We start from the raw sequence: 26487 nt of genomic DNA on the forward strand, positions 1-26487 counted from the left end.
AATTCCAACAAGAAAAGAATTTCAGGGAAGTATATGGTGACATGTATGTACTTTGATATGTGATGGGATCCTGAATTACCCCTATGAACTGTGCTCGTTTACCCCTATTAACTGTGCTTTTGAAAAGAGTGTAAAGGCATCCATTAGTCTTGCGAGACCATGGATCTACGCCTGGAAAGTCTTTATTCTCCAGGGCACGTGCCTGGGCAAGGTTGTATGGAAGACCAGCAGTTGCCCATGCTGCAAGTCTCCCCTCTCCACGACACCAATGTTGTCCAAGGGGAGGGCATTAGGACCCATACAGCTTGGCACCAGTGTTGTCGCAGAGCAATGTGTGATTAAGTGCCTTGCTCAAGGACACAACACGTTCCCTCGGCTGGGGCTCGAACTCATGACCTTCAGGTAGCTAGTCCAATGCCTTAACCACTTGGCCATGAAAAGAGGGAGACAGAGTTATTTAACATCGATATCTTGTTTTGAAAGAGAGAGAAAGAGAGAGAGAGAGAGAGGGGAATACTAATTGTTGGACTGTCACTTTAAGGCACGAGGAAGAACTGGCTAACTTTTGGATTTCTGCTGAGTTGGAGAGAGAGATGGCACCGAGCAGCTCGTAAGTTGTTATGGTGACTGAAGGCAGTGTTATTTGATGGACACTCGATGTTATGATTTCCAGCAGCGTGTTGATACTTCTCAAGGACATCGCCTGCTTGCATTTCTCATACAGAGAGAGGAAGGAGGAGCTATTTGAATGACAGTTGATGCTCAGCACGGGAAGATAAAATAGGAGGTCAGATGACAGACCTCAGACACAATGTTTTGGACACGGAATGAGCTTTGTTGTGCCCGCAGAAAAAGTGGGTTTTGGAGGATCGATCAGGTGGATCGATCCGTCGCTCTTGCAGTGAAAAGGAAAAGGGGTTGACTGGTGGGGAATTGTCCATGTGTCCACCCTCGCCGGGGGATAGCTCCACCACAGAAAACCGGTCCCCTTTGTTGAAGTCACAGTCAGTGACTTTTAAAGGATTTTGAAGGACAATGAGGAGATCGATGGCATCAGCTCACCTGTAGGCTCAAATCTCTCCCTCTCTCTCTCTCTCTCCATCACTACTCAACTCAATACCATGAACTGAACTGAACTTTACTCATCATCGTAAGACTGTATCTTTTTACCCCTAGACTTAAAGAAGCTTGGTTTTTCATACATATATTTCCACACTTACTGATATACATAATCATTGCCAACCTGTTTGATTTATCTACATTTATATTACTGTATTGCGTAGTTACTAATAAATATTATTAGTTTATAGCAATACTGGACTCCAAAGTGTTTTCCATCTCTGCTGGTTCTTTATTCCCGTCACGGGGTATGTGACAGATAATAATAAATTTAGTCTGAACTCTGAACTCCGGCAGTTGAAGGGCTTCTTGCTTAATCAAAGGCATCTCACAAACTGGTTGGTCCTCACTGTGAATACATTTAATTGGCACCCACTCTGGAAGAATGCACAGAAGGCAGACAGAGTATGATGAACATTTAATAGCAGGAGACAGGGGAGTGCAGGTCAATGGGAATCACTCTCAGCTTGGGGCCATTTCCATCCACATTATCAGGGAGTGACTTTTTGTGTGAAATTCCTGTATTTAAGTAAAGACTCCCTCACTTACTTCCACCATCAGTCTCGGGAAGCTGTACCTCTGAACAGGAGACTGGGCACATTGTCAGTTCTGTCAGTGTGCCACTGAACATTAACAAATCTGGCTCCTTCGAGGCTAGAACTGGATGATCTCGTGACAGCTTAAAGTTTTCCATCCATGGTTGTGTACGGGAGGTCACAGTAGATCCTTATGGAGCTATAGAGTCATAAAAAGTACAGCAGAGAAACAGGCTCTTTGGCTCATCTAGTCCATGCAGAACTATTTGAACTGCCTACTCTCATCGACCTGCACTGGGACCATAGCCCCTTATTCCCCTACCATCCATGTGCCTATCCAAACTTCTCTTTAATGATGAAATCAAGCTTGCATGCATCACTTGTGCTGGCTGCATGTTCCACACTCTCATGAGTGTAGAAGTTTCCCCTCATGTTTCCCTTAAACCTTTCACCTTTCACCCTTAACCTATGATCTTTAGTTGTAGTCCCACCCAACCTCCGTGGAAAAAGCTTCCTTGCATTTACCCTATCTACACTACTCATAATTTTGTAGACTTCTGTCATATCTCCTCTTCATCTTCTATGTTCTATAAGGAATAAAGCCCTAACTGATTAAGTCTTTCCTTATAACTCAGGTCCTCCAGACCCAGGAACATCTTGTAAATTTTCACAGGGAGTCAACTGCGTTTCTCTCCATCTTACCAGTGGTAGCATGCTAAGTGGGAATATATCAGAATTCCCAGTGTGGTGGGGGGGGGGGGGGTGTTATTGACAACTTACACATCAAATTACAGATTCTCTACGTCAAATCTGCCAACACGGACTGGAAACAAGTATTTTCCTTTAATGTCCGGTTGCTGGGTGACGATGAGCAGCCAACCCTGCAGGTTAATACCCTGTCTATTGAGAATAGTTTTATATCTTCACTCTTCCTGAGTCTGCCTTGCCAGATGCATTGGAACGATAAAGGTGTACTGTCAATGTGTCTGATGATGTTGAGTTATGGCACTCAGCATGACTTTAGTGAAAGTAACAATATCAGACAAGATCTGGCAGAGCAGATCATGGGTGGACTGCAACAGTTCCCCAGCTATCTGGCCCTCCATGTCAGTCATCACACCCTTGGCATGATGAATATTACCTTTCCCAGTAGTATCCTACATTTGGCTTTGTGAAGAGATGGTCCTTATGAGGAACTGAGAAGCAAGCAGAAATAGTGAAGGAGAAAGGGGAAGAGAGGAGATAATATAGAAAATTCCACTCTACCACGAAGAATTAATTCTACGGTGACACCAGTAACTGGAACACCAGTCTCTATCATCAGCCTTGCTTTCTCACTCCCACTGATCATCACAATGCCCAAGTCACCAAGGAAAGCTAATAGCCAACACAGAATAAATATTTAAAACAAATTTATAGAGTCATAGTTATGAAATACTACGGCACAGAACAGGTACTTCAGCCCATCTAGTTTGTGCTGAAAAATTAATCTGCCTCTTCCCATCGACCTGCATCAGACCATAGTGCTCCATGCTCCTCCCATCCATGTACCTATCCAAATTTTTCTTAAACATGGAAATCGACCCCACAGCCACCACTTGCACTGGCTGCTCTTTCCACATTCTCAACACCCTCCGAGTGAAGAAATTTCTGCTCACATTCCCCTTAATCATTTCACATTTCACCCATAATCCATGGCCTCCAATTGCAGTCTCACCCAACCTCAGTGGAAAAATCCTGCCTGGATTTACCCTGTCTATACCCCTCATAATTTTGTATACTTTATCAAATTTCCTCTTAATCTTCGATGTTCTGGGGAATAAATTCCTAACTTATTCAGCTTTTCACTGTAGCTCAGATCCTCAAGTCCTGGGAACATCCTTGTAATTTCTTTTTCTGCATTCTTTCAATCTTGTTTACATCTTTCCTGTAGGTAAGTAAGCAAAACTGATCACAATACTCCAAACTAGGCCCCAACAATGTCTTTCATCTAACATCCATCTAACAATGAATTTCACCATTAGATAGATAGATAGATATTTTATTGATCCCAAAGGAAATTACAGTGTCACAGTAACGTTACAATGATAACGTTACTGGACAACTCCTGTACTGAATACATAAACTTATGCAGGCCCATTTCCTGAAAGCTTTCTTTATGACCTATCTACCTGTTAATGCCATTTTCAAAGAGCTGTAGATCTGTATTCCCAGATCCCTCTGTTCTACTGCATTCCTCAGGGCCCTACTGTTATTGTGTAAGACCTTCTGTACTGTGAAAAGCCTTAGGCATATACATCTAGCTAGGGTGATACAGTACTGGATCTACTAAACATTTACCAATATTAACAAAAACTTAAGACCCACAGATTTGCCCTGTTTCAAGAGCAAATGAAGAGAGGATGGAGATGGATGTCTTTCCACTGTGTTCAAATCAAATCAAAACTAACCCACACAGGAAATAATATAAAAAACACCCTACAGTACTGTGCAAAAGTCTTAGGTACCCTAGATGTATATATGTGTGCAAAAGACTTTTGCACAGGACTTTACCTTGGTTCATCCTCCAAAAGGGCAACATCTCACACCTGTCTGCATTAAATTCTAACAGCAATTTTTCAGCCCATTTTTCCAGCTGGTCCAGATCCTGCTGCAAGCTTTGGTGGTCTTCCTCGATGTACACTATCCCCTCAATCTTGGCGTCATCTGCAAATTTGCTGATCCAGCTTACCACATTATCATCCAGATCGTTGATATAGATGACAAACAACAATAGACCCAACACTGATCCTGGTGGCACATTATCCAGTCAGAGATCTAGTCCGGTCAGCAAGACAACTATCTACATCCATTCCCTAGTTTCCTCTGTGAAGCCAGTGTCTAATCCAATTTATTACCTCTGCTTGAATGCCATGCGACTAAACCTTCTTGACCAACCTCCCATGCAGGACCTTGTCAAAGGTCTGCTAAAGTCTGTATAGGCAACATCCACTGCCTTGTCTTCATCAACTTTCTTGGTAACTTTCTTGAAAAACTCTATTAGATTGGTTAGATGCGTCCTACCATGCACAAAGCCATGTTGACTGTATCTAATCAGTCCCCGTCTATCCAAATACTTATATACTGTATCCGGCCCCTTGGAATACCTTCTGATAACTTTCCCACTCCTGATGTCAGGCTCACCAGCCTCTAGGCTTATTCTTAGAGCCTTTCTTAAACAACAGAACAACATTATGTGTCCTCCAATCCTCCGACACCTCACCTGTGGCTAAGAATGTTTTAAATCTCGAAGTTCAAAGTTCAAAGTAAATTTATTATCAATGTACATATATGTCACCATATATAACCCTGCTATTCATTTTCTTAAGGGCATATTGCTGGGGCTCCTGTAATTTCTGCACTAACCTCCCACAGGGTCCAAGGGAACACCTTGTCAGACCCTGGGGGGGTTTATCTATGCTAATTTGCCTCAAGACAGCAAACACTTCCTCCTCTGTAATCTGCGTAGGATCCTTGCTATTGCATTTCCTCACATCTATCTCTATCTCCTGAGTAAATACAGATGCAAAAAATCTATTTAATATCTTTCCTGTATCTTTCATCTGAATGCATAGATTACCACTCTGATCATCCAGAGGCCCAAATTTGTCCTTTGCTATCCTTTTGCTCTTAATATATCTGTAGAAGCCCTTAGGATTCTCCTTCACCTTGTCTGCTAGAGCAACCTCATGTCTTCTTTTAGTTTTCGCAATTTCCTTCTTTAGTGTTCTCTTGCGTTTCTTATACTCCTCAAACACCTCAATTGTTCCTACCTACCTATATCTTCTATGCACCTTCTTCTTCACCAAGGCCTCAAGATCTCTTGAAAACCAAGGTTCCCCAAACCTGTTATCCTTGACTTTAATTCTGAAAGGAACATTCAGATGCTGTGCTCTCAAAATTTCACTTTTGTAGGTCTCCTGTTTATCAAGTATACTTTTGCCAGAAAACAGCCTATCCTAATCCACACTTGCCAGATCCTTTCTGGTAGCATCAAAATTGGCCTTTCTCCAATTTAGAATCTTAACTGTAGGGCGAGACCTATCTTTTTCCATAATTACTGGGAAAAGGCTAGCTGAGATCATCTGATAGAATCAGATTCATTTATTTATCAGATGCACATCGAACCATACAGTGAATCATGCCATTAACATTAACAACCGACACAAACTAAGGATGTGCTGGGGGCAGCCCACAAGTGTCTCCACACGTTCTGGCACCAACATAGCATGCCCAAAATATTCAAATACTCAAAGAGTAACACAAGCAACAACAACAACAAAACAACAGCAACAAAACAACATTAACAAAGAAAACCCCATTCCTTTCTCTCTCTCTCTCTCTCACTCACACACACACACACACACACACTACAATTCTATACACAGAATTAGTCTAATACATTTGTATCCATTGCAGTGAGGTGCCGTACAAGTAGCTTCCTCGGGTTTGGTGAATGGTTGCTGAATTGCAGGGGGAAAGACAGTTTATGACATTGGAGGGCAACGTTGAGCAACTCTGAGCCTGGACTAAAACTGTAGTGACTCAATAAAATGACAGACGTTCAGCCCGTCTCTCTGATAGCCAACAGCAAGGGAACTGGTAGATCAGCATAGGTAGGGGTAGGAGGGCTTGAATCCACTTCCAGCATATTAATCTAAAGCTCTATGGTGAGTAAAGGACATTACAAAACTTGGAACAGGTGATCAGACAGATACAATATAAAATGACATTTTGCCTAACAATTAAAACCATCAAAAACAGAATTTACAAAGCCTGCTCTCAGATTCTTTGACCGGAAGACACTTAATAAACAAATCTTATTTCAACATTTTAGCTCAAAATCCTGGACCTTCATGCCCCTGGTAGAGGAAAGTCAATTGTTTGTTTCATTCTGTTTTTGAAGAGAGTGGCTTGCAAACAATTTTACCCCTGTAGGCAACATGGCCAGCAACAAAGGATCATAATCACTTATAGTTCAGCATTTCCTGTTCAGAAACCTGTTCAGCTAAGTCAACTGGAAGACTTTTACCTCATGTTACTGGGTTTGGTTTCTCTACAAACTGCACACACCCATCCATAGGCTTGTTTTAACACTGCACAAATTGGGAGGCACGGCCACCACATCTACACAACTAGTGTTCAAAACTCAAACAAAAGAAAATTTGCAGATGCTGGAAATCCAAGCAACACACACAAAATGCTGGAGGAGCTCAGCAGGCCAGGCAGCATCTATATGGAAAAAAGTACAGTCGACGTTTCGGGCTGAAACTCTTCGGCACGAAAGCTCGACTGTACCTTTTTCCATAGATACTGCCTGGCCTGCTGAGTTCCTTCAGCATCTTGTGTGTGTTGCTTACTGTTCAAAACTATTGCTGTGGCTGTGCTGTAATTTGGGATGTCTTGGACGGTGAGGAACAAAATAAGACAGCCTTTTGTTCAAAATAAATGCATGTCTGTCAGAAACCGATGCACTCTTACCAGAAGTCCAGTAGTCCTGGAGCTTCTTCTTTTTCTTTTTTTTTGGCCGGTCGGCACCACGTTCAGATTGATGCTTCTCATTTTCCGGTTTAATCTCCTGGATTTCATCTGTTTCTTGAATGTCATCAGTCTGATATGATGAGAAAAACAAATTCAAAATGGAACATCACAAACAATAAAGCCTTAGCAGCTGCAATTCTCCTTTCCCACCACAGTTATTTTTGGACCATTTTTTAGCATCTAATAAGAAGCAGAATTATTTGCTCCCTGCATTGAAAATCAATGATCGGATGCTACTATTGAAACTTCTGAGTGATGACTTCACCATTTTCAATTTTTGAAGGGCTTTTTAAACAGACTTCCTTAAAATGTTTCATACTGAAAATGAAAAGATTCTTTCCATCACCAGGGGCCAGATCAAAGGGCTTGGGGTATCCACAACCTATACTCCACTCCACCACTCTCCCTTAATTAGCCATCAAATAAGTGACCACTTTATTAGGTACCTCCTGTCGTGTTCTTCTGCTGCTGTAGCCTATCCACTTCAAGCTTTATTGTGTTCAGAGATGCTCTTCTGCGCACCACTGTTGTAATGCGTGGTTACTTGAGTTACTGTCAGCTTGAACCAGTCTGGCCATTTTCCTCAGCCCTCTCTCATTAACAAGGCATTTTTGCTCGTGGAACTGCCACTCACTGGATGTTTTTTGCTTTATTGCACCATTCTCTGTACTCTCTTAGAGACTGTTCTGCATGAAAATCCCAGGAGATAAGCAGTTTCTGAGGTACCAACCCATAAGGTACCAACAATAATTCCATGGTCAAAGTCACTTAGATTACAGTTCTTCCCCATTCTGATGTTTGGTATGAACAACAACTGAACATTGACCATATTTTTGACCATATTTGCATATTTTAATGCATTGAGTTGCTGCCAAATAACTTGCTGTTTAAATATTTGCATTACAAGCAGGTGTACAGATGTACCTATTAAAGGGGCCAACATGTGTGTGAAGGCATCTACCCATTTACTCATAATTTTAAGGATGGGCATATATATCTTTCCAAAATCATAGAACTTGAACATAGAATATATACAGTATACAGTGGTACGTACACAGTATGTCACTACATACAACCCTGAGATTCATTTTTCTGTGGGCATACTCAGCAAATCTATAGAATAGTAACTATAACAGGATAATCAGAATCAGGTTTATTATCACCGGCATGTGACGTGAAATTTTTTAACTTAGCAGCAGCAGTTCAATGCAATACATAATCTAGCAGAAAGAGAAAAACAAGAAACATAATAATAAATAAACAAGTAAATCAATTACGTATATTGAATATATTTTTTGAAATATGCAAAAACAGAAATTCTATATATTAAAAAGATTGAGATAGTGTCCAAAGCTTCAATGTCCATTCAGGATTCGAATGGCAGAGGGGAAGATCAACCAGAAGACAACAAACTGTGCGAAAGCAAACATAAATAAATAGCAATAAAAATAATGACAACATGAATTAACAAGATAAAGAGTCCTTAAAATGAGATCGTTGGTTATGGGAACATCTCAATGGATGGGCAAGTGGGTGAAGTTATCCCCTTTTGTTCAAGTGCCTGATGGTTGAGGGGTAGTAGCTATTCCTGAACCTCAGAAGAAGAGTCAGTCCTTTCTGTTTATTCTCTCTGGGTTCTTCACACATCTCATTTTAGGTTCCCTTCCCTTTCCTTTGATTCAAAGAAAAATACATGGCCTTTTCAATTATTCATGGCTACAAATTTCTGGAACAATCCAGAATCCTTTTAAAACTCTGAAATTGCCTCTTATTTTTTTCCATTTTCTGGGATGGACACTTTTCTGGCTAAAGACAACATTTATTCTCTCTCCACGATTGATCTTGAACTAACCACCTAGTTAGATCATATTATAGGGTAGTTAAAATTGAATGACATAAGGGAACGGATTTGGTTTCTCTAATAATCTGGTGACACTTATAGATTTGATTTGGCACAAACCACACATTTCACTGTATGTATCGATATTTTGATGGACATATGATAAATAAAGCTATTCTTTATCTTCCTTATCTTTAGACCATAATACATTGAAGAGAAATTAGGCCATTCAGCCCATCAAGGCTGCTCTGCCATCTTTAATCTAGTGGTTATCCAGTCTTTGTTTATCAATGTTAGCTTTTTATTCTGAATCATTTTATGTATGGGGATTCTAGCTCTTGTTCCCAAATCAATCATGCAAATCTGGTTATTCTAGTCCAGTAACTTAATCACTTTGATTCTGTGACCCATAACTGTTGCCAGGGCAACTACCTCAAAATGTTCTGTGGCTGAGTGGGGTGGAAAAAGGAAAAAGAGAAATATGATCTTGCTGGTATTCTTCATCTGAATGCCTGTCTTGTGTGAAGGAAGAGCAAAATGCAACAACTCACTCATGTTGAAAAAAAGAAATGAAAATGGAAGAGAGAAGAATTTTGCTGTAAAACAGGCAACACACAAAAAATGCTGGAGGAACTTGGCAGGCCAAGCAGCATCTATGGAAAAGAGTAAACAGTCGATGTTTCAGGCCAAGACCCTTCATCAGGACTGTACTCTTTTCCATTGTTGCTGCCTGGCCTGCTGAGTTCCTCCAGCATTTTGTGTGTGTTGCTTGGATTTACAGCATCTGCAGATTTTCTCTTGTTTGCTGCAAAACAGGTCTGGTTACATCATTGCATTCTGGCTATTCTTTGTTCTAGGATTTCTTTCATTAGTCTGCAACATACAGTACCTCTACATTTCTTAATATTGCACAATGCTCAAGACTGTACTAGGGCCAGATCCTCAGAAGACTGCCAAGATTCGGCATGACATTGAAAATGCTGACAAACTTCTAGAGATGTGTGGTGGAGAGCATATTGACTGGTTGCATCACGGTATGGTATTGAAGCACCATTGCCCTTGAACAGAAAATCCTACGAAGAGTAGTGGATACGGCCCAGTTCATCACGAGTAAAGCCCTCCTCACCATTAAGCACATTTACATGGATCGCTGTCGCAGGAAAGTAGCATCCATCACCACGGACCCTCGCCACCCAGGTGATGCGGGAGCCTTAGGACTCACACCATCAGGTTCAGAAACAGTTATTACCCCTCAACCATCAAGCTCTCGAACCAGTGGGAATAACTTCACTCAGCTTCACTTGTCCTATCAATGAACTGTTCCCACAACTTATGGACTCACTTTCAAGGACTGTTCATCTCATGTTCTTGATATTTATTGTTTATTTATTTATTTATTAATTATTATTATTTCTTTTTTTTCTGCACAATTCGTTGCCTTTTGCTCATTGGGTGTTTCTCTTCCTGTTGGGATTGACTGAGTATGCCCACAAGAAAATGAATCTCAGGGTTTTATAAGGTGACATATGGTACTTTTACAATAAATTGACTTTGAAATTTGGGACCATGCTTCTTGCTTGTAGCTCCAGCAACCTCAGTGTAGAGTTTGCACATTCTCCCTTGATTACATACATTACTCCCACATGCTCTAATTTCCAGAAATGTGCCGACTGGTAGGCTGGTCACTGTCCATTAATCCTTGCGTAAGTGGACAGCAGGAGAATCAGAATGGAGAGAGAAAAGTTTACAGGGGAATAAAGGGGAGAATGGAATTGATGGGATTACTCCGGGAGCCAGAAAATCCTTGTAATCTATTGATCTCCTATTCAGTACTGAAATTAACTATGTTAATCAGTTTTCCCTGTATGTATTATTATGCAGACCAGATTTAAGACCATAAGACCATAAGAGATAGGAGCAGATTTAGGCCATTCAGCCTATTGGTCTGTTCGCCATTTCATCCCCATGGCTGATCTATTTTCCCTCTCCTGCCTTTTCCCCGTAACCTTTTGCACCTTAACTAATCGCACCCCATTCAACCTCCAGGGTACAACCACACACTGTGTGATATTAGCAATACATTACAATCTAATTTTAATTGCTGCACTATGTCACCCTATCAGAGAAATTCCCTTTGTTTTACCCATTGCCCTCTGCTCTTTCTCTGCTGTCTGGACTAACTTGCCACTCTCTTTCTCAGTTCCGATGAAGGGGTCTTGGACTTAGAGCATTAACTACCTTTCTCTCCACAGGTGTTGCCTGAAATGCCGAGTCACAGATTCACAGAGTCATGGAGAGATATAAGCACAGGAATGGGCCCTGCATCTCTCCGAGTCTGCACTGACCATCAAGCCTCCAATTTTACACTAGTCCCGTCCAGATAATTATTTCACCCCACTTTCCCATTAAAAGGATTTTACTCCAGCATCTTCTATTTAATTACAAATAGTTGCTGAATGTTCCTGCTACTTACAGCAATTATTTATCTGATTCAGTCCTCCTTGTCAGAGTCTGATCAACTGTATATCAATGAATGAATCAAAATAAGCTTAGCAGGCAGGTCCAACAATTAGTTAAGACAATGACATTTTATGAAGTGTTTGGAGTTTAAGAATAGGGAGATTTTGTTACTGTTATACAGGGTGTTGGTGGGGCCACAGGATATAGTAGAATTGGAGGGAGTCCAAAGGAGTATTGTGTGCAGTTTTGGTCCCCTAATCTGAGGAAAGACATTCTTGCCATAGAGGGAGTACAAAGATGGTTCACCAGATTGATTCCTGGGATGGCAGGACTTTCATATGATGAAAGACTGGATCGACTAGGCTTATACTCGCTGGAATTCAGAAGATTGAGGGGGGATCTTATTGAAACATATACAATTCTAAAGGGATTGGACAGGCTAGATGCAGGAAGATTGTTCCTGATGTTGGGGAAGTCCAGAACGAGGGGTCACAGTTTAAGGATAAAGGGGAAGCCTTTTAGGACCGAGATGAGGAAAAACTTCTTCACACAGAGAGTGGTGAATCTGTGGAATTCTATGCCACAGGAAACAGCTGAGGCCAGTTCATTGGCTATATTTAAGAGGGAGTTAGATATGGCCCTTGTGGCAAAAGGGATCAGGAGGTATGGAGAGAAGGCAGGTACAGGGTTCTGAGTTGGATGATCAGCCATGATCATACCAAATGGCTGTGCAGGCTTGAAGGGCCGAATGGCCTACTCCTGCACCTATTTTCTATGTCCCTATGTTTCTATCAAGCTAATTCCTGGGATGAAAAGGTTGTCCTATCAAGAGAGGTTAAGCAGAACATAGAAGATAAGATACGAGAAGATATGAGTAAGAGTAAGTAACTCAGCCTCACAATGTTTCCCCATCGTTCAATATGTTCACGGTTGGTCTCTGCTGGCCTCAAGTCCTTGTCCATGCCAGTTCCCCATACCACTTAATTTGGGTCTATATTCCTTGGAGTTTAGACAAACGAAAGGGGAACATATTCAAACATAAGGGGCCTTTACAGGGTAAATGTTCAGAAGTCCTCACTGGTGGGAAGTCAAAGAATAAGGGAGGTAAACTACAAGATAAGGACCAGTCATGTAAAATCGAGGTTATATGGTTTTACATGAATTTTCTCTGGAAATTTCTGCCCACAAAGATGGTGGAGGCCAGATCATCAGTTATATGGGTATTTCAGGTTGAGTCATAGAGTCATAGAAAATTACAGCACAGAAGCAGACCCTTCGGCCCATCATGTCCAAGCCAACCTATTTAAACTGCCTTGTCCCATCAACCAGCACTCGGAGAATAGACCTCCATTCCCTTCCCATCCATGTACCAGTCCAAACTTCCCTTAAATGTTGGAATCGAAAGTGCATCCACCACTTGCACTGGCAGCTCATTCCACACTCTCACCACTCTCTAAATGAAGAAGACTCCCCTCATATTCCCCTTAAGTATTTCACTTTTCATCCTTAACCCATGATCTCTAGTTGTAATCTCACCCAACCTCAGTGGAAAAAGCCTGCTTGCATTTACCCTATCTATACCCCTCACAATTTTGTATACATCAATCAAATCTCTCCTCAATCTTCTATGTTATAGATAAATATTTGAAAGACTGAGGAGTTGAGTATGGTTGGGAACCGGCAGAGGAATTGAGCATGGTTCAGATAGTTATTATCATATTGAATGACAGGGTAGGGTTGAGGGGCCTGGTGGCCTCCTGCTCTTACTTTATTATGTTCTAATAAAAAGACTAATAATCTTTAAACGCAAACAACAGGAATTCTGCAGATGCTGGAAATTCAAGCAACACACATAAAAGTTGCTGGTGAATGCAGCAGGCCAGGCAGCATCTCTAGGAAGAGGTGCAGTCGACGTTTCAGGCCAAGACCCTTCGTCAGGACTAACTGAAGGAAGAGTGAGTAAGGGATTTGAAAGTTGAAGGGGGAGGGGGAGATCCAAAATGATAGGAGAAGGCAGGAGGGGGAGAGATGGAGCCAAGAGCTGGACAGGTGATTGGCTACAGGAAATTAAAAAAATTATTTTAACTTAAAGTCAAAATCAATGTTGTTAATTCTGCGGTCACATTATTGTAACATTTATAATGGTAAAGGGGCAAAAAAAACTCTTTAGCGGTGTTGGAAATCTGAAACAATAAAAAACACAAGAAATACCTGTGAGGGCAGTGAAGATCAAAGTGGAAATAGCAAGTTAATGTTTCAATGATGTACCTTCATTCTAAAATGAATACTAAAGTAAAGCAAATATTTCCTGTTCATTTGCTTGTTTTCAGTGCAACTGAAATATTAACCTATATTTTCTCCACAGACACTGATTAACCCATTCATTATTTCTGGTATCTTCTGAAATTATACCAGAACATGCTTATTTTTATTTATCAGGTGTCTTATTCCCCCAATTGAAATCTTCATCAGCAGATTCCTTCTTTACATAGTAAAAATCTTTATGTTAATTATTTTGAAAAATATAGCCTAAACAGAAAATTCATTGGTACACCAATAAGAAAGGTCCTAAGTAAAAGCAACTATGTTTGGATTTCTAATAATATCATAGATCCGAGTATCTGTAGGACATGACCTAAATCCATTGCAAACACTTTTATCCTGTTGCTGCAGGTGATGATCAGAGGAGCATTACATAAGTATTAATGAGAGAGGAAAATTCCCTTTGGAGATATAATCAATTGACCTATTTTGTATAATGTAAACTTCATCCAACAGCGAAGCAATGCTTCTTTTCATATTGGGGTGCTGAATAATCACCAAATATACACTCAGTGGCCATTTAGGTACATTTGTCCACCTGCTCGTTAATGCAAATATCTAATTAGCCAATCATGTGGCAGCAACTCAATGCAGTAAAGTATGCAGACATGGTCAAGAGGTTCAGTTGCTGTTCAGACCAAACATCAGAATGGGAAGAATGTGATCATGGAATAGTTGTTGGTGTCAGATGGGGTGGTTTGAGTATCTCAGAAACCGCTGATCTCCTGGAATTTTCATGTGCAATAGTCTTTAGAGATTACAGAGAATGGTGCAAAAAAACAAGCAAAAAATCAAATGAGTAGCAGTTCTGTAGGTAAAAACACCTTGTTAATGAGAGAGGTCAGAGGAGAATGGGCTGACTGGTTAATGCTGACAGGAAGGTGATAGTAACTGAGATATCCACATGTTGCATAAATAATGTGCAGAAGAGCATCTCTGACTGCACAGCATGTTGAACCTTGAAGTGAGTGGACTACAGTAACAAAAGACCATAAACATACACTCAGTGGCCAGTTTATTAGGTACAGGAGATATCTAATAAAGTGACGACAGAGTGCAGATGTGCAGGCAGCAAGTGGAACGAAGATAACCTATGCTGTGAATGAATGATAATAGATGATTATCAAACTATTTCAATGAATGAGAAAAAAGCAGGCTCTGTCTGAAACACAAAATTTGATTTTCCTCTACACAAACCTCCAAGATGTGTAGTTAATATAAAGTCAGTAGAAGGAACTCCTAGTGCACTCTTTCAAAGCCATAATAATTCTCTGTTGTTACAATAGCATCCTGGTCTCACTCTGAATGGCTTCTAAATGTGAACATATTATTCCTAATTTATACTGTTAAATTTCAAACGGTCATGTAAGAGAAAACACTATGAAAACATGTAATCACGAAATACAATTCTTTGCATTCCAGTCACAACAGAATTATGTGAACCAGATTATCTCTGTGACGTAAATTCTGTACCAACCTCACATTCAGAAAGATCATGTGACTCTGGCTGGGTGTTCAAAAACTGGAGATGCACTTCCACTGGGTGAAGAAAAAAAACTTAGTGAATTGCACTAGAATTTATGGTATATACATATATTAACTTGGCAGAAAGCAAAATTCAAATTTTTGTCGACTTGTAGTTTTTGCTTTTAATAAAACAAGTTCAACACCTAAGTTCTTGGATAATTACAGTTGCAGTTTTGGAAAAGAAAACCTGCTGTATTAAAAATACTTCAGTGGTTTCAAAATCATACAACCTTTCTAGCATTTTAATGTGATATACAGTACATATTCATAATGAAGGTTCAAGATTTCAAAAGATTTCAAAAAACGTTATTGTCATTCTAACCATACATCAGCTCTGCAGGGCAGAATGAGACAGCATTCCTCAAGGGCAGTGCAATCATAACATAACAAACACAGCACTAAATAATAAACATAACAATAAATAGTAAAACACAACAGCCACATGTCAGTTAAAATCAAGTTATAAGTGTCCAGTGCAAGTTAAAAGTGTCCAAAGCAGAGTCAGGTAGAGCAGCTATTTAGCAGTCTGACTGCCTGTGGGAGGAAGCTGTTTAGTAGCCTTGTGGTTTTAGTTTTGGTGCTCCTGTAACATTTGCCTGATGGCAGAAGAACAAACAGTTCATGGAGAGGGTGTGAGGGGTCTTTAATGATGTACCGTGTCTTCTGGAGGCATCGACTCTGAAAGAGGTCTTGGACAGAAGGTAGGGAGACCCCAATAACCTTCTCTACTCCCCTAACCACCCTCTGCAAGGCTTGTTTGTCGACAGCACTGCAGCTGGAGTACCAGATTGTGATGCAAAAGGTTAGCACACTCTCAACCATGCCTCTGGAGAATGTAGTTAAGATGTTAGTGGGGAGTGATGCTTGTTTAAGCTTCCTCAGAAAGTGCAATCTCTGCTGGGCCCGTTTCACAATCCCAGTGGTGTTCCTGGACCAGGTGAGATTGTTCGAGATCTGCACCCCCAAGGAAATTGATGTTTTCCACTCTCTCCACTGTGGAGCTGCTGATACTGAGGGGTGTGTGCTCAGGCTGAGACCGTCTGAAATCGACGATCATCTCCTTGGTTTTGGTGACATTAAGCATCAAGTTGTTATCCCTGCACCAGCTTTCTAGGTGTTTGACCTCCTCCCTGTACATTGTTTCATCAGTTTTGCTGATGAGCCCCACCACTGTGGTATCATCAGCAAATTTAATGATCAGGTTCTCCTTGAATCTGGCTGCACAGTCATGTGTTAGCAGTGTAAACAGCAATGGGCTAAGCACACAGCCTTGTGGGGATCCAGTGCTCATTGTGATAGAGTCAGAGATGTTCCTGCCAACACGGACTGACTGTGGTCTCTCCGTCAAGAAATCTAGAATCCAGTGACACACGGCAGTGCTAAGGCCAAGCAGCGACAGTTTCTCCACTAGTCTCTGCGGGATGATGGTATTGAACGCTGAACTGAAATCAATGTACAGGATTCTGGCATAAGTGTCTTTGTTGTCCAAGTGAGAGAGAACTGTGTGCAGTGTGGTGGATATTGCATCCTCCGTAGAGCGATTTGGACGATAAGCAAACTGTAGAGGATCCAGTGATGAGGGGAGGCTGGCTGTGATATGAGGCTTGACAAGCCGTTCAAAACATTTCATCACTATGGGGGTCAGGGCAACAGGACGGTAATCATTCAGACAGGGTACAACTGATTTCTTTGCTACAGGGATGATTGTGGAGGTTTTGAAGCATCTGGGGACAATAGCTTGACTGAGGGAGATGTTGAAAATGTCTGTCAGGACATCTGCTAATAAATCAGCACATTCCTTGAGCACACGTCCAGGGATGTTGTCGGCACATTCATAAGCAATTCTAAGCAAGCAATACTATTAACACAAATAAAAAAGTTGAATTCCTGACAGAAAAAAATAATTATTTGATAATAATAATTTTCTTTTGGGAAAGCTACAAGTGAAGCTTCCATCATACATATGCATATTGATGTGTGACATCAATAAACATCTGTTAAATTACCAAGAAGACAAAACACAGATGTTTTGCCATTTGATTATAAGCATGTCATCTCGTGCATCAAGTCGGTAGCTGTTATAATACATATATATCATGCATAAAAAAATTATTTTTATTCTTTGGTTTAGAATATCCATTGTAGAAGAAGTTTAAGTATGAGAATTAGGTACTGCAAATTCATAATAAACTGTGGTAGTTTTCACCAATGTTTCCTCTAAGGTGTGCGTAAATCTTTTGCTGCTAGTGCCCAAAGGAATTTAAACTGCACAGAAAACGTTGTCTCCCTCCACCATATTGGCATGTTAATTATATTTCACGATTGTTCACAATCACATTTCTTTTAACGGTTTATGATGTGGACAGTGTTGACAACGTGGAGTTTGCAATGATTTGTCAGCAAATTTCAGAACTGGCTTATTTATACTGTTTTTATTGAAGAAATTATTCAGTGCGCACATGTTGCTGTCACTGGGCAAAAAATTTCTCAGCGCAAGATTATTGTTCACACTAGAGGGAAATTACAAATTAGAGGGAACATTGGTTTTCACCCTTTTTTGTATATACAATTTGAAATTGGAGATTACAAACTTAAAATTTTTGTTAACTTTTGAAAATTAATATTCTTACCACTTGGATTTCCACCATTCGTGGTTATGGGTCTCTTTGTGCATAGTTTCATTTTAATTCTTGGACTTTTGTCTGTCTCTCTTGAGTTAGAAGTGCTGTCATACTGTGCCTGTGAACAGAGTATCTGATTCTCCATCTCAGCTCATAAGTATAATTCATACAATACATCAATACTTATTCTACCTAAATTAGAAACTACACCAAACTGCAGGATATATTTTGTGGTGTAATTTAGTCTTAAGGGATAATAGCAATCAAAAGGTAAAGTGTTTATTTTAGCTATTTTTTCTTAATTTTGAGCACATTCATTTAGGTTATGGCTTATTGATGTCTCTCTCTCTCTGCTCCCAGCAAAGGAAATGGGAAAAATACAATACTGTATGAAGTTCTTAGGCACATACACTATGTATAGCTAGGGTGCCTAAGGCTTTTGCATAGAACTGTATTTGTCAACACGGAGCGGAGAGCAAGTCTGTAAATCTGATGGTGGCAATGAATATTGGGAATGGCGAGGGTGGAGTGCCGTCGGAAGGGTTGGAACGGGTGGCATTGAAGGAGTGCCGAAGGCAGGGGTTGGTGGGGGTAGGGACACACCCAACCCTGAGACACCAGGCATGGTCATTTGATTTCAAACAATTGGTTTATTGATCATTACAGAATGTCTCTCTGGTGCTTCCTGCTCTCTCCCCTCTCTCTTCCCCTTTTCCCAACCATGATTCCCCCCTTCCTGCCCGCTTCTCACCCTAAGTCCACAATACGAGGAGTAATTAATAAGTTCGTGGCCTGAGGTAGAAGGAGTCAATTTTTTGAGACTTTTATATCATTAAGGTAAAGAATATAACTGTTAGTCACTCTAGTACACTAGCTCAATATTTATACTAAATAGTGGACAGAGGAAATCTAGAGGAAAGGAAGACCCTTCTGGTTAATTATGGCAGCACAATGGTGAACTGGACACGTATAGCTAGGTCTGGCAGTCGGAGCACCCAGGAGTCCCAGTGCTGCACGTGTCAGTCCACTCTGCCCTTGAGTACCACCTCGGTTCCAGGACTGAGGTTGAGGCTTGTTGAAATGGGAACATAGAACAGCAAAGGCTCTTCGGCCCATGGTGTTGTGCTTACTTTAACTTGTTCCAAGATCAAGCTAGCCCATCCCGCTCATATAGACTTCATTTTTTCTTTCATGCCAGTGTCTATCTCAGAGTCTCTTAAATGTCCTAATTGCATCACCTCCACCACTGCTCCTGGCAGTGCATTTCATGCACTTACCACTCTCTGTGTAAAAAACTACCTTTGACACTCTGTCACTACTTTCCCACAATCACCTAACAATTATGCCCACTCATATTAGCCATTGCTGACCTGTTAAAACAATGCTGGCTGACCACTAGATCTATGTCTCTTATCATCTTCTACACCTCTACCAAGTCACCGCTCATCCTCCTTTCTCCAAAGATGAAAGCCTAGTCCACATTCTTCCTATAATGAGATGACCAGAAACAAACACAATATTTCAAATGTAGTCGAACCAGAGTATTATAGAGCTGCAACATTACCTTGCGTCTCTTGAACTCAGTCCCCTGACTACTGTAGTCCAACACGCCATACACCTTCTTAACTACCCTATGGACATGGGCCCGTTATCCCTCTATTCTTCCACACTGCTAAGAATCCTGCCCTTAACCATGTCCTCTGCCTTCAGATTCGCCCTTACAAGATATATCACTTCACACTTTTCCATATTGAACTCCATCCACCAATTCTCAGGCCCAGCTCTGATTCCTGTGAATGTACCGTTATAACTTTCACAACTTTCTACTCTATTCACACCACCACCAACCTTTGTGTCATCTGCAGACTTACTAACTCACCTGCCCTCTTCCTCATGCAAGTCATTTATAAATATCACAAAGAGCAGGGGTCCCAGAACAAATGCCTGCGGAATACTGCTGGTCATATACCTCCAGGGAGAACATGTCCTTTTACTACATCCCTCTGCCTTCTCTGGTCAAACTAATTCTGAATCCATGCAGGCAAGTTTCCCTTCATCCCATCCCTCCTGACTTTCTGAATGAACTGATCATGAAGAACCTTACCAAGATCTATATATTCCTTCTCCACATAAGACCATAAGACATAAGAGCAGAATTAGGCCAATTAACCCATTGAGTCTGCTCCGCCATTTAATCATGGCTGATCCCTTTTTCCCCTCCTCAGCCCCACTCCCCGGCCTTCTCCCTGTAATCTTTGATGCCATGTCCAATCAAGAACCTATCAAGCTCCGCCTTAAATACACCCAACAGCCTGGCCTTCACAGCTGCCTGCGATAATAAATTCCACAAATTTACTACCCCTTGGTGAAAGAAATTTCTCTGCATTTCTGTTTTAAATGGACACCTCACTATTTTGAGGCTGTGCCCTCTTGTCCTAGAATCCCCCACCATGGGAAACATCCTTTCCACATCTACTCTGGCTAGGCCTTTCAACATTCGAAAGGTTTCAATGAGATCCCCCCCGTCATCCTTCTAAGTTCCAGAGAGTACAGACCCAGCTACCAAACATTGCTTGTATGATAACCCTTTCACTCCTGGAATCATCTACCACTCTACCTTCATCAACTTGTGTTGTCACTTCCTCAAAGAATTCAATCAGGCTTGTAGGCATGATCTACCCCTCACAAAGCCATGCTGACTACCCCTAATCAGACTACGCTTCTCCGGATGTTACGGCCCAGCTGTTATCCTGACGAATCCTGTCGAGCATCCTGTGCCTGGAGAGATGTGAAGTATGGTCTGTGGTCCAACTGCCTCTAATAGTAATCATGGGGGATTGCAGAAGAATGGAAAAATAAAGCACGTTTTTGCTCTTAATAATTAGTACTGCGATATTTTGATTTTGCTTTTCATTCAGCAGCTTGTTTAGAGCAACACAGAATGGATACAGGCCATTCGGCCCAATGAGTCTATGTTGACCATGGTGCTTACCCAGCCACTCCCAATTTCCTTCATTTGGTCCCTATCCTTATAAGCCCTGCCCCTCCATTTACCGAACCAAGTGCTTCTTAAATGATACTATTCTGCTGTCCTCAGCCACTACAGCTAGCAGCTTGTCCCATATACTTGCTGTCCTCTGCATGCAAGAGTTAGTTAATTAATTAATTAATTTATTGAGATACAGTGCAGATTTGGCCTTTCAAGCCACACTGTCCAGCAATCCCCTGATTTAATTCTACCCCAAACATGGGACAATTTACATTGACCAATTACCCTACCAACTGGTACGTCTTTGAACTGTAGGAGGAAACCGGGGCACCCAGAGGAAACCCACGCTGTCACGGGGAGAACGTACAAACTCTTTACAGGTGGCAGCGGGAATTGAACCCGAGTGGCCGGCACTGTAAAGCGATGCGCTAACCGCTATGCTACTTTTACACCACTATGCCCCTTTTAAATCTTTCCCCTCTCATCCTACATTGTTGCCTCCTAGTTTTGTACACCTCTACTCTGGGGAAAAGTCTATTACCATCTACCTTGTCTATCCCTCTTGTAAAGATTTCTGTAAGGTCAGTCCTCATTCTCCTATGTTCAAAGGAAGGAAGAGCTAACCCGCCAGATCTCCACCTGTAACTCACTTCCACTAGTCCTGCCAACATCCTTGTAGGTCATTTCAGCTCATATTCCAGCTTCAGCTCATCTTTCCTACAACAGGGTGACCAGAACTGTACAAAGGACTCCAAGTGCAGCCTCACTATATAATGTCCCAATCTGATACTCAGTTCACTGAATACTGCTAACCCAGGTGCTAAACAGTTTGTTCATCATCCTCTCCACATGTTACACCACTATTTGTTATGATTATTTTTGTTTTATTACTTATGTTATTTTTATGGTTTCTAAGTATTTCTGTAAATTACAGATATTGAGAAATATTGAAAGAATGTGTTCCCCTTGACAGCTGGCTAAACCTGACCACTGGTTGGTTGAGAAAGGCCACCAGGGGGAGTTTTTTTTATACGAGAAAGGATCATTCTGGTCTCTTTATGGAGCTTCATTCCAGCATTTGAGAACAGCTCCCTCTCAGGGGCTGGCAGTAGGAATCCGGAATTGTCTAGTCAAGCAAGATCAGTTTTCCATATTCAGCTAAGGCAACTTTGGGGAACAGAGAATGAGGGAGATCAGTATCAATGTTAAACTCATGCTTATAAAATCTGGCCATTTGGTTTTAAGTGCTCATTTCATAATATTGCAAAAAATAAAACCTAATGTTACATAAAGGATGTGCAAGACGGAACAAACATTAAGAAATTTGTTAAGTACATTGGAGTCTTCTCAGTGGAATTTAATTCATTATTTTCCCATTTCTGGATCCTTCAATTAATATATTTCATCTTTAATATCTGAAGATAAGAAAAGTGGTTGGTGTTTTTCCTTCAGTATGAGCATTACATTTTTCAGAAGCTAGAGGTACTTAAAGTAATCATCACCACCCATTATTGCCTGTTCCCCTTTGGTGGGCTATGTTCCATTTTGATCTGCAATGGTTAAAAATGAAGATAACAGTAATTCCACAACTCTGGTACTTTATTAATTAGAAAACAGGATAACACACCTTAAAATTCAAATTCTTGTACACTTTGTCTTCATTTTCACTCATTTTTAATCCGTCTTTAGGACTCAACAGATCTTGTGTCATATCTTTGTCCCTACTGGGTGGTTCAACATTCCCCATCTTGGCGACTGTTTCATAAGAGTGCATATTGTCCTGGAAATTTTCACTTGCTAAGCTATCATGAGAGCATTTCCTCTCCAGTGGTTCTTTATATCTTGCCTGCATTGCCTCATTGTGATTGGATGACTCACTTCTATGTGTGGACCAAGCTGTCTCCTTATGTTTATTGTAATCCGACAAATCCAGAGGTTTCTCTCCTACTCCTTTGTCATTTTCCTCTGTATTTGCACAGAAGCCTGGTTGAACCTTTCCTTCTTCAGCTTGCTTTTCCATGATGATGCCAAGTTTCCCTCTGCCGTCCTCATTTCCCCTGCAGGTTTTGGACCAGTTATGTTCCTCCCTATAATCAAGAAGAGAAAACGAATCACATTCATGTCTGGCTGATTGATTTCCTCAGAGTCCTTTATTTATTCCTGATCTGAAAGGAGGCCATTTGACACGTGGGAATGGAGTAATCCCAACTGTTTCTTTCCCTCCATGATTTGTCTGTAACTTACTTTCACAATTCCTAAGACACCCACCTACACTACGGGTAATTTATGGTTACCTCAGAAACCATCATGTTGTGTAGGCAGAAGGGATTAGTTCAGTTAGGTGTTTAATCATTAGAGCCTGTTCCTGTGCAGTACCTGTCATAAAGGGGGCATCATTGGTGGCAGACCCAAATGCAAGACACAGACACTGATGTACTAGGAACAGGACTTGACTAGAGAGCTGGGACAAGAACATAGACGGGCTAGGACATTGGCTAGGCAAGCGGGACCAGGACAAGGAACTGGGACTCCGAGCCAGAGACTGGACAAGGACCCAGAACCTGGGTCTTGACTTGGGCTCGGACCCGGAACTAGGTGAGGACATGACATGGCTACAGGACTGGACATGTACTCCATGGCGAGGATATGACGAGGCTTGTGTTCGGACTCCGAGCCAGAGACTGGACAAGGACCCAGAACCTGGGTCTTGGCTCGGGCTTGGACTCCGGAACTAGGTGAAGACATGACGTGCTCTTGGGAGACTGGACAGGACGAGGCCCATGGACAGGACAAGGCCGTGAAGCCTTGACTTGGTACTCAGGAACAGCCGAGCCTTGGACTTGGGATGACAGGAACACAGAACACAGAGCCTTGGTCTTGGGGAGGAAAGGGACACAGAGCCTTGGTCTAGAGCATGGAAACACAGAGCCTTGGACTTCAGAGACAGGAACACAGGGACATGGAACACAGAGAAAGGACCCCACCTTGGGAACAGGGCTTGGGGCCGGGGCTCTACACAGAATGCTGAACATGACAAAACTGTTCCCAACACTAGGTAGCCGCAAACAGCCGGACCTACCTAGCGAAGGTGTGGACGCCAAATCAGTATCCAACACTAGGTAGCGGCAAATGGCCAGACCTATCTAGCACAGGCGTGGACACAGAGACAATTCCAATTTAATGATAGTCAGTTTCTTACCTTGAAACAGCAAGGCTCTGGTCTCGCTCTGGTGGTTGAACTTGACAAGGATGCAGGCAAAGGCTCCAGACACAGGTTGCAGGCAAAGCTTCAGAAGGAAGGGGAAGGGAAGGGAACAGTCCAGCCTTCAGGTAATGGCAAAGACAGCTTGGCTTACCCAACAGAGGCAAGGACAGGAAGGGACAGATCCAACCGCAGGGTAACAGCAAAGACAGCCTGACTTACCCCAACAGAGGCAAGGACAGGATACTGACAAGACAAACCAGCAACCACACTTCTTCCTCTTCTTTTTTATTTTATGGTGGTTGGCAACCAGTTTTTCAGTGCATTACCGCCACCTGCTAGACTTGTGGTATTCCAACCAAAAATGTCCTGGAGTTCTCTACTTTAGACAATCTAGTTCAGCCTGCAGTTCTCTATTAGCATCACTCTGTAGTTGCAATTCCTCGTGATTGCTTAATGCACTCATTAGACAATGCCGCAAACTGCTATTCTTCCCTAATTTTGTCACGTTTTCATGTTGTTGCATTACCTCAATTACATTGATTTCATCTACATCACTTGTAAGATTAAAATCGTCTTGTTAAAGAATAGTAATTATCACACGTTATACTTTTAAAATTGCTGCTTTTCCAAGTCTATCTGCTTTTTCAGGTTTTCCTTTTCTTGGATCGTAGCCTGCAGTTGTTTACTGAGACCTTGGAGATCTTCTTCATTTGCTTCCATGTTTTCATTTTATAATCTGAATGTAGACAATTCACTTTGCAACAAATTCCTTTTCCTTTTGTATCCTTGTAATAATTTCCTCCATTTTCCAATCTCTTTTCCACCTCACAGTTGTTCTTGTCAGGTACTTCTATTTGTTGTTGGAGTTCTACACATTTACCCTGCTTCAACCATAAAATCTGAGGATTTGCCCTAAGTTCTGAAACATATTTGACCATTTGCGATAAATGTACTGCCATTAAGATTCCATCTCCCCTGCCTGTGAACTGTTGGATCCTCCATTCAGTGTTTCTTTGACTTCGAGACAACAGAGGCTTATGGAGAAGAGGAGTTATAAGCCGTGTCTTCACTCTCTCATTATGGGCAATGTGAGATCGTTGGGTAATAAAATGGACGAGTTGACGGCGCTAGCCAGGAGTCAGAGGACATTTCGGGAGAGCGGTGTTATGTGTTTTACTGAAACGTGGCTGCACGAGGACATACCTGACCAAAACGTTTCCATGGTGGGCTTCCAGACCATTTGGGCTGACCGGAAGTGCACTGAGAGCGGTAAGCATAAAGGAGGGGGGCTTGCTGTTCTGGTTAAGAACAGATGATGCAATCCTGTTCATATTACGATCAAGGAACGTGTTTCTAGCCTGAATATTGAACTTTTTACTGTTGGACTCCGGCCATATTCCACCGAGATGAAACACTGGGTGTCATGGGAGGTTGTTCCTGCTGGTGGCCATTGAACTTTGCAGTTCCTCCCCTGGAGGGTCAGACACCCTGAGCCAATAGGCTGGTCTTGGACTTATTTCCATCTGACATAGTTTGCATATTGTTGTTTGATTGTTTGTGGTTTTGTATTGCTATATTTATGCTCTATTCTTGGTTGGTGCAGCTGTAATGAAACCCAATTTCCCTCGGGATCAATAAAGTATGTCTATCTATCTATCTATCTATCTAGCTTCCCGCCTAATCCCTTTAATGCCAAGATACTTTTCTGCAGACTTGACTATAATTTTAATTTTTTCAGTTCGTTTGCTTGTTTGCGCTGAATAATTAATTGCATCCACCATAAAAAAGTACGAAATCCTTTCTACTCATTATTAGTATATCCTTATTTTTCATATTACAGCCCTCACAATTCACCAGTTTATTATTCCCTGTATTTGTTTGCCTGACAGCCTTTTTTTCAGCAAACTCTTTCACTGCCTCAGCAACCGCACTTGAACCCAGGGCCACTTATATTCCCCAACCCCAAGACGAGCATCAGGTGCCTATGGTTAAGCCCAACTGAAACAAGGGACAGCTGGAAGACCCGGAATCCGGAGTCCACAGACCGGACTGTGAACCGGAACGTGGATTTCACGGACTGGACCTTGATGGTAACTTTCCATGTTCTCTCTTTTGGGATATGGGAGGGAACATTAGAGGTACTGCACAGTCACTTCCTGAGGGTCCAACCCAGATTTATTGGAGCTGCCATGCAGTGGAACTTCCTGCTTCTTCAATTTGCCAACTATTGAGATGGCATGTAAATTGATTTACTTATTTATTATTATTATTATTTCTTCTTCTTCTAT

At 41.5% G+C, this 26487-nt stretch overlaps 1 protein-coding gene across 6 annotated transcripts in view; it reads right to left on the reverse strand.

Annotated features, from left to right (window-relative positions):
* The window catches only part of rbbp8l (retinoblastoma binding protein 8-like), a 93928-nt gene that overhangs the window by 15939 nt on the left and 51502 nt on the right, over nucleotides 1–26487 (reverse strand). For all 6 annotated transcript variants that reach the window (XM_063041228.1, XM_063041229.1, XM_063041231.1 and 3 more), the window contains 4 exons: nucleotides 22622–23081; nucleotides 18015–18123; nucleotides 15335–15396; nucleotides 7176–7305 (listed from right to left, as the gene is read on the reverse strand). In XM_063041228.1, the coding sequence (XP_062897298.1) occupies nucleotides 7176–7305; nucleotides 15335–15396; nucleotides 18015–18123; nucleotides 22622–23081 (761 nt within the window). The remainder of the gene's footprint in view (nucleotides 1–7175; nucleotides 7306–15334; nucleotides 15397–18014; nucleotides 18124–22621; nucleotides 23082–26487) is intronic.

The sequence above is a fragment of the Mobula hypostoma genome, chromosome 2, assembly GCF_963921235.1.
Source record: "Mobula hypostoma chromosome 2, sMobHyp1.1, whole genome shotgun sequence".
NCBI lineage: Eukaryota > Metazoa > Chordata > Chondrichthyes > Myliobatiformes > Myliobatidae > Mobula > Mobula hypostoma.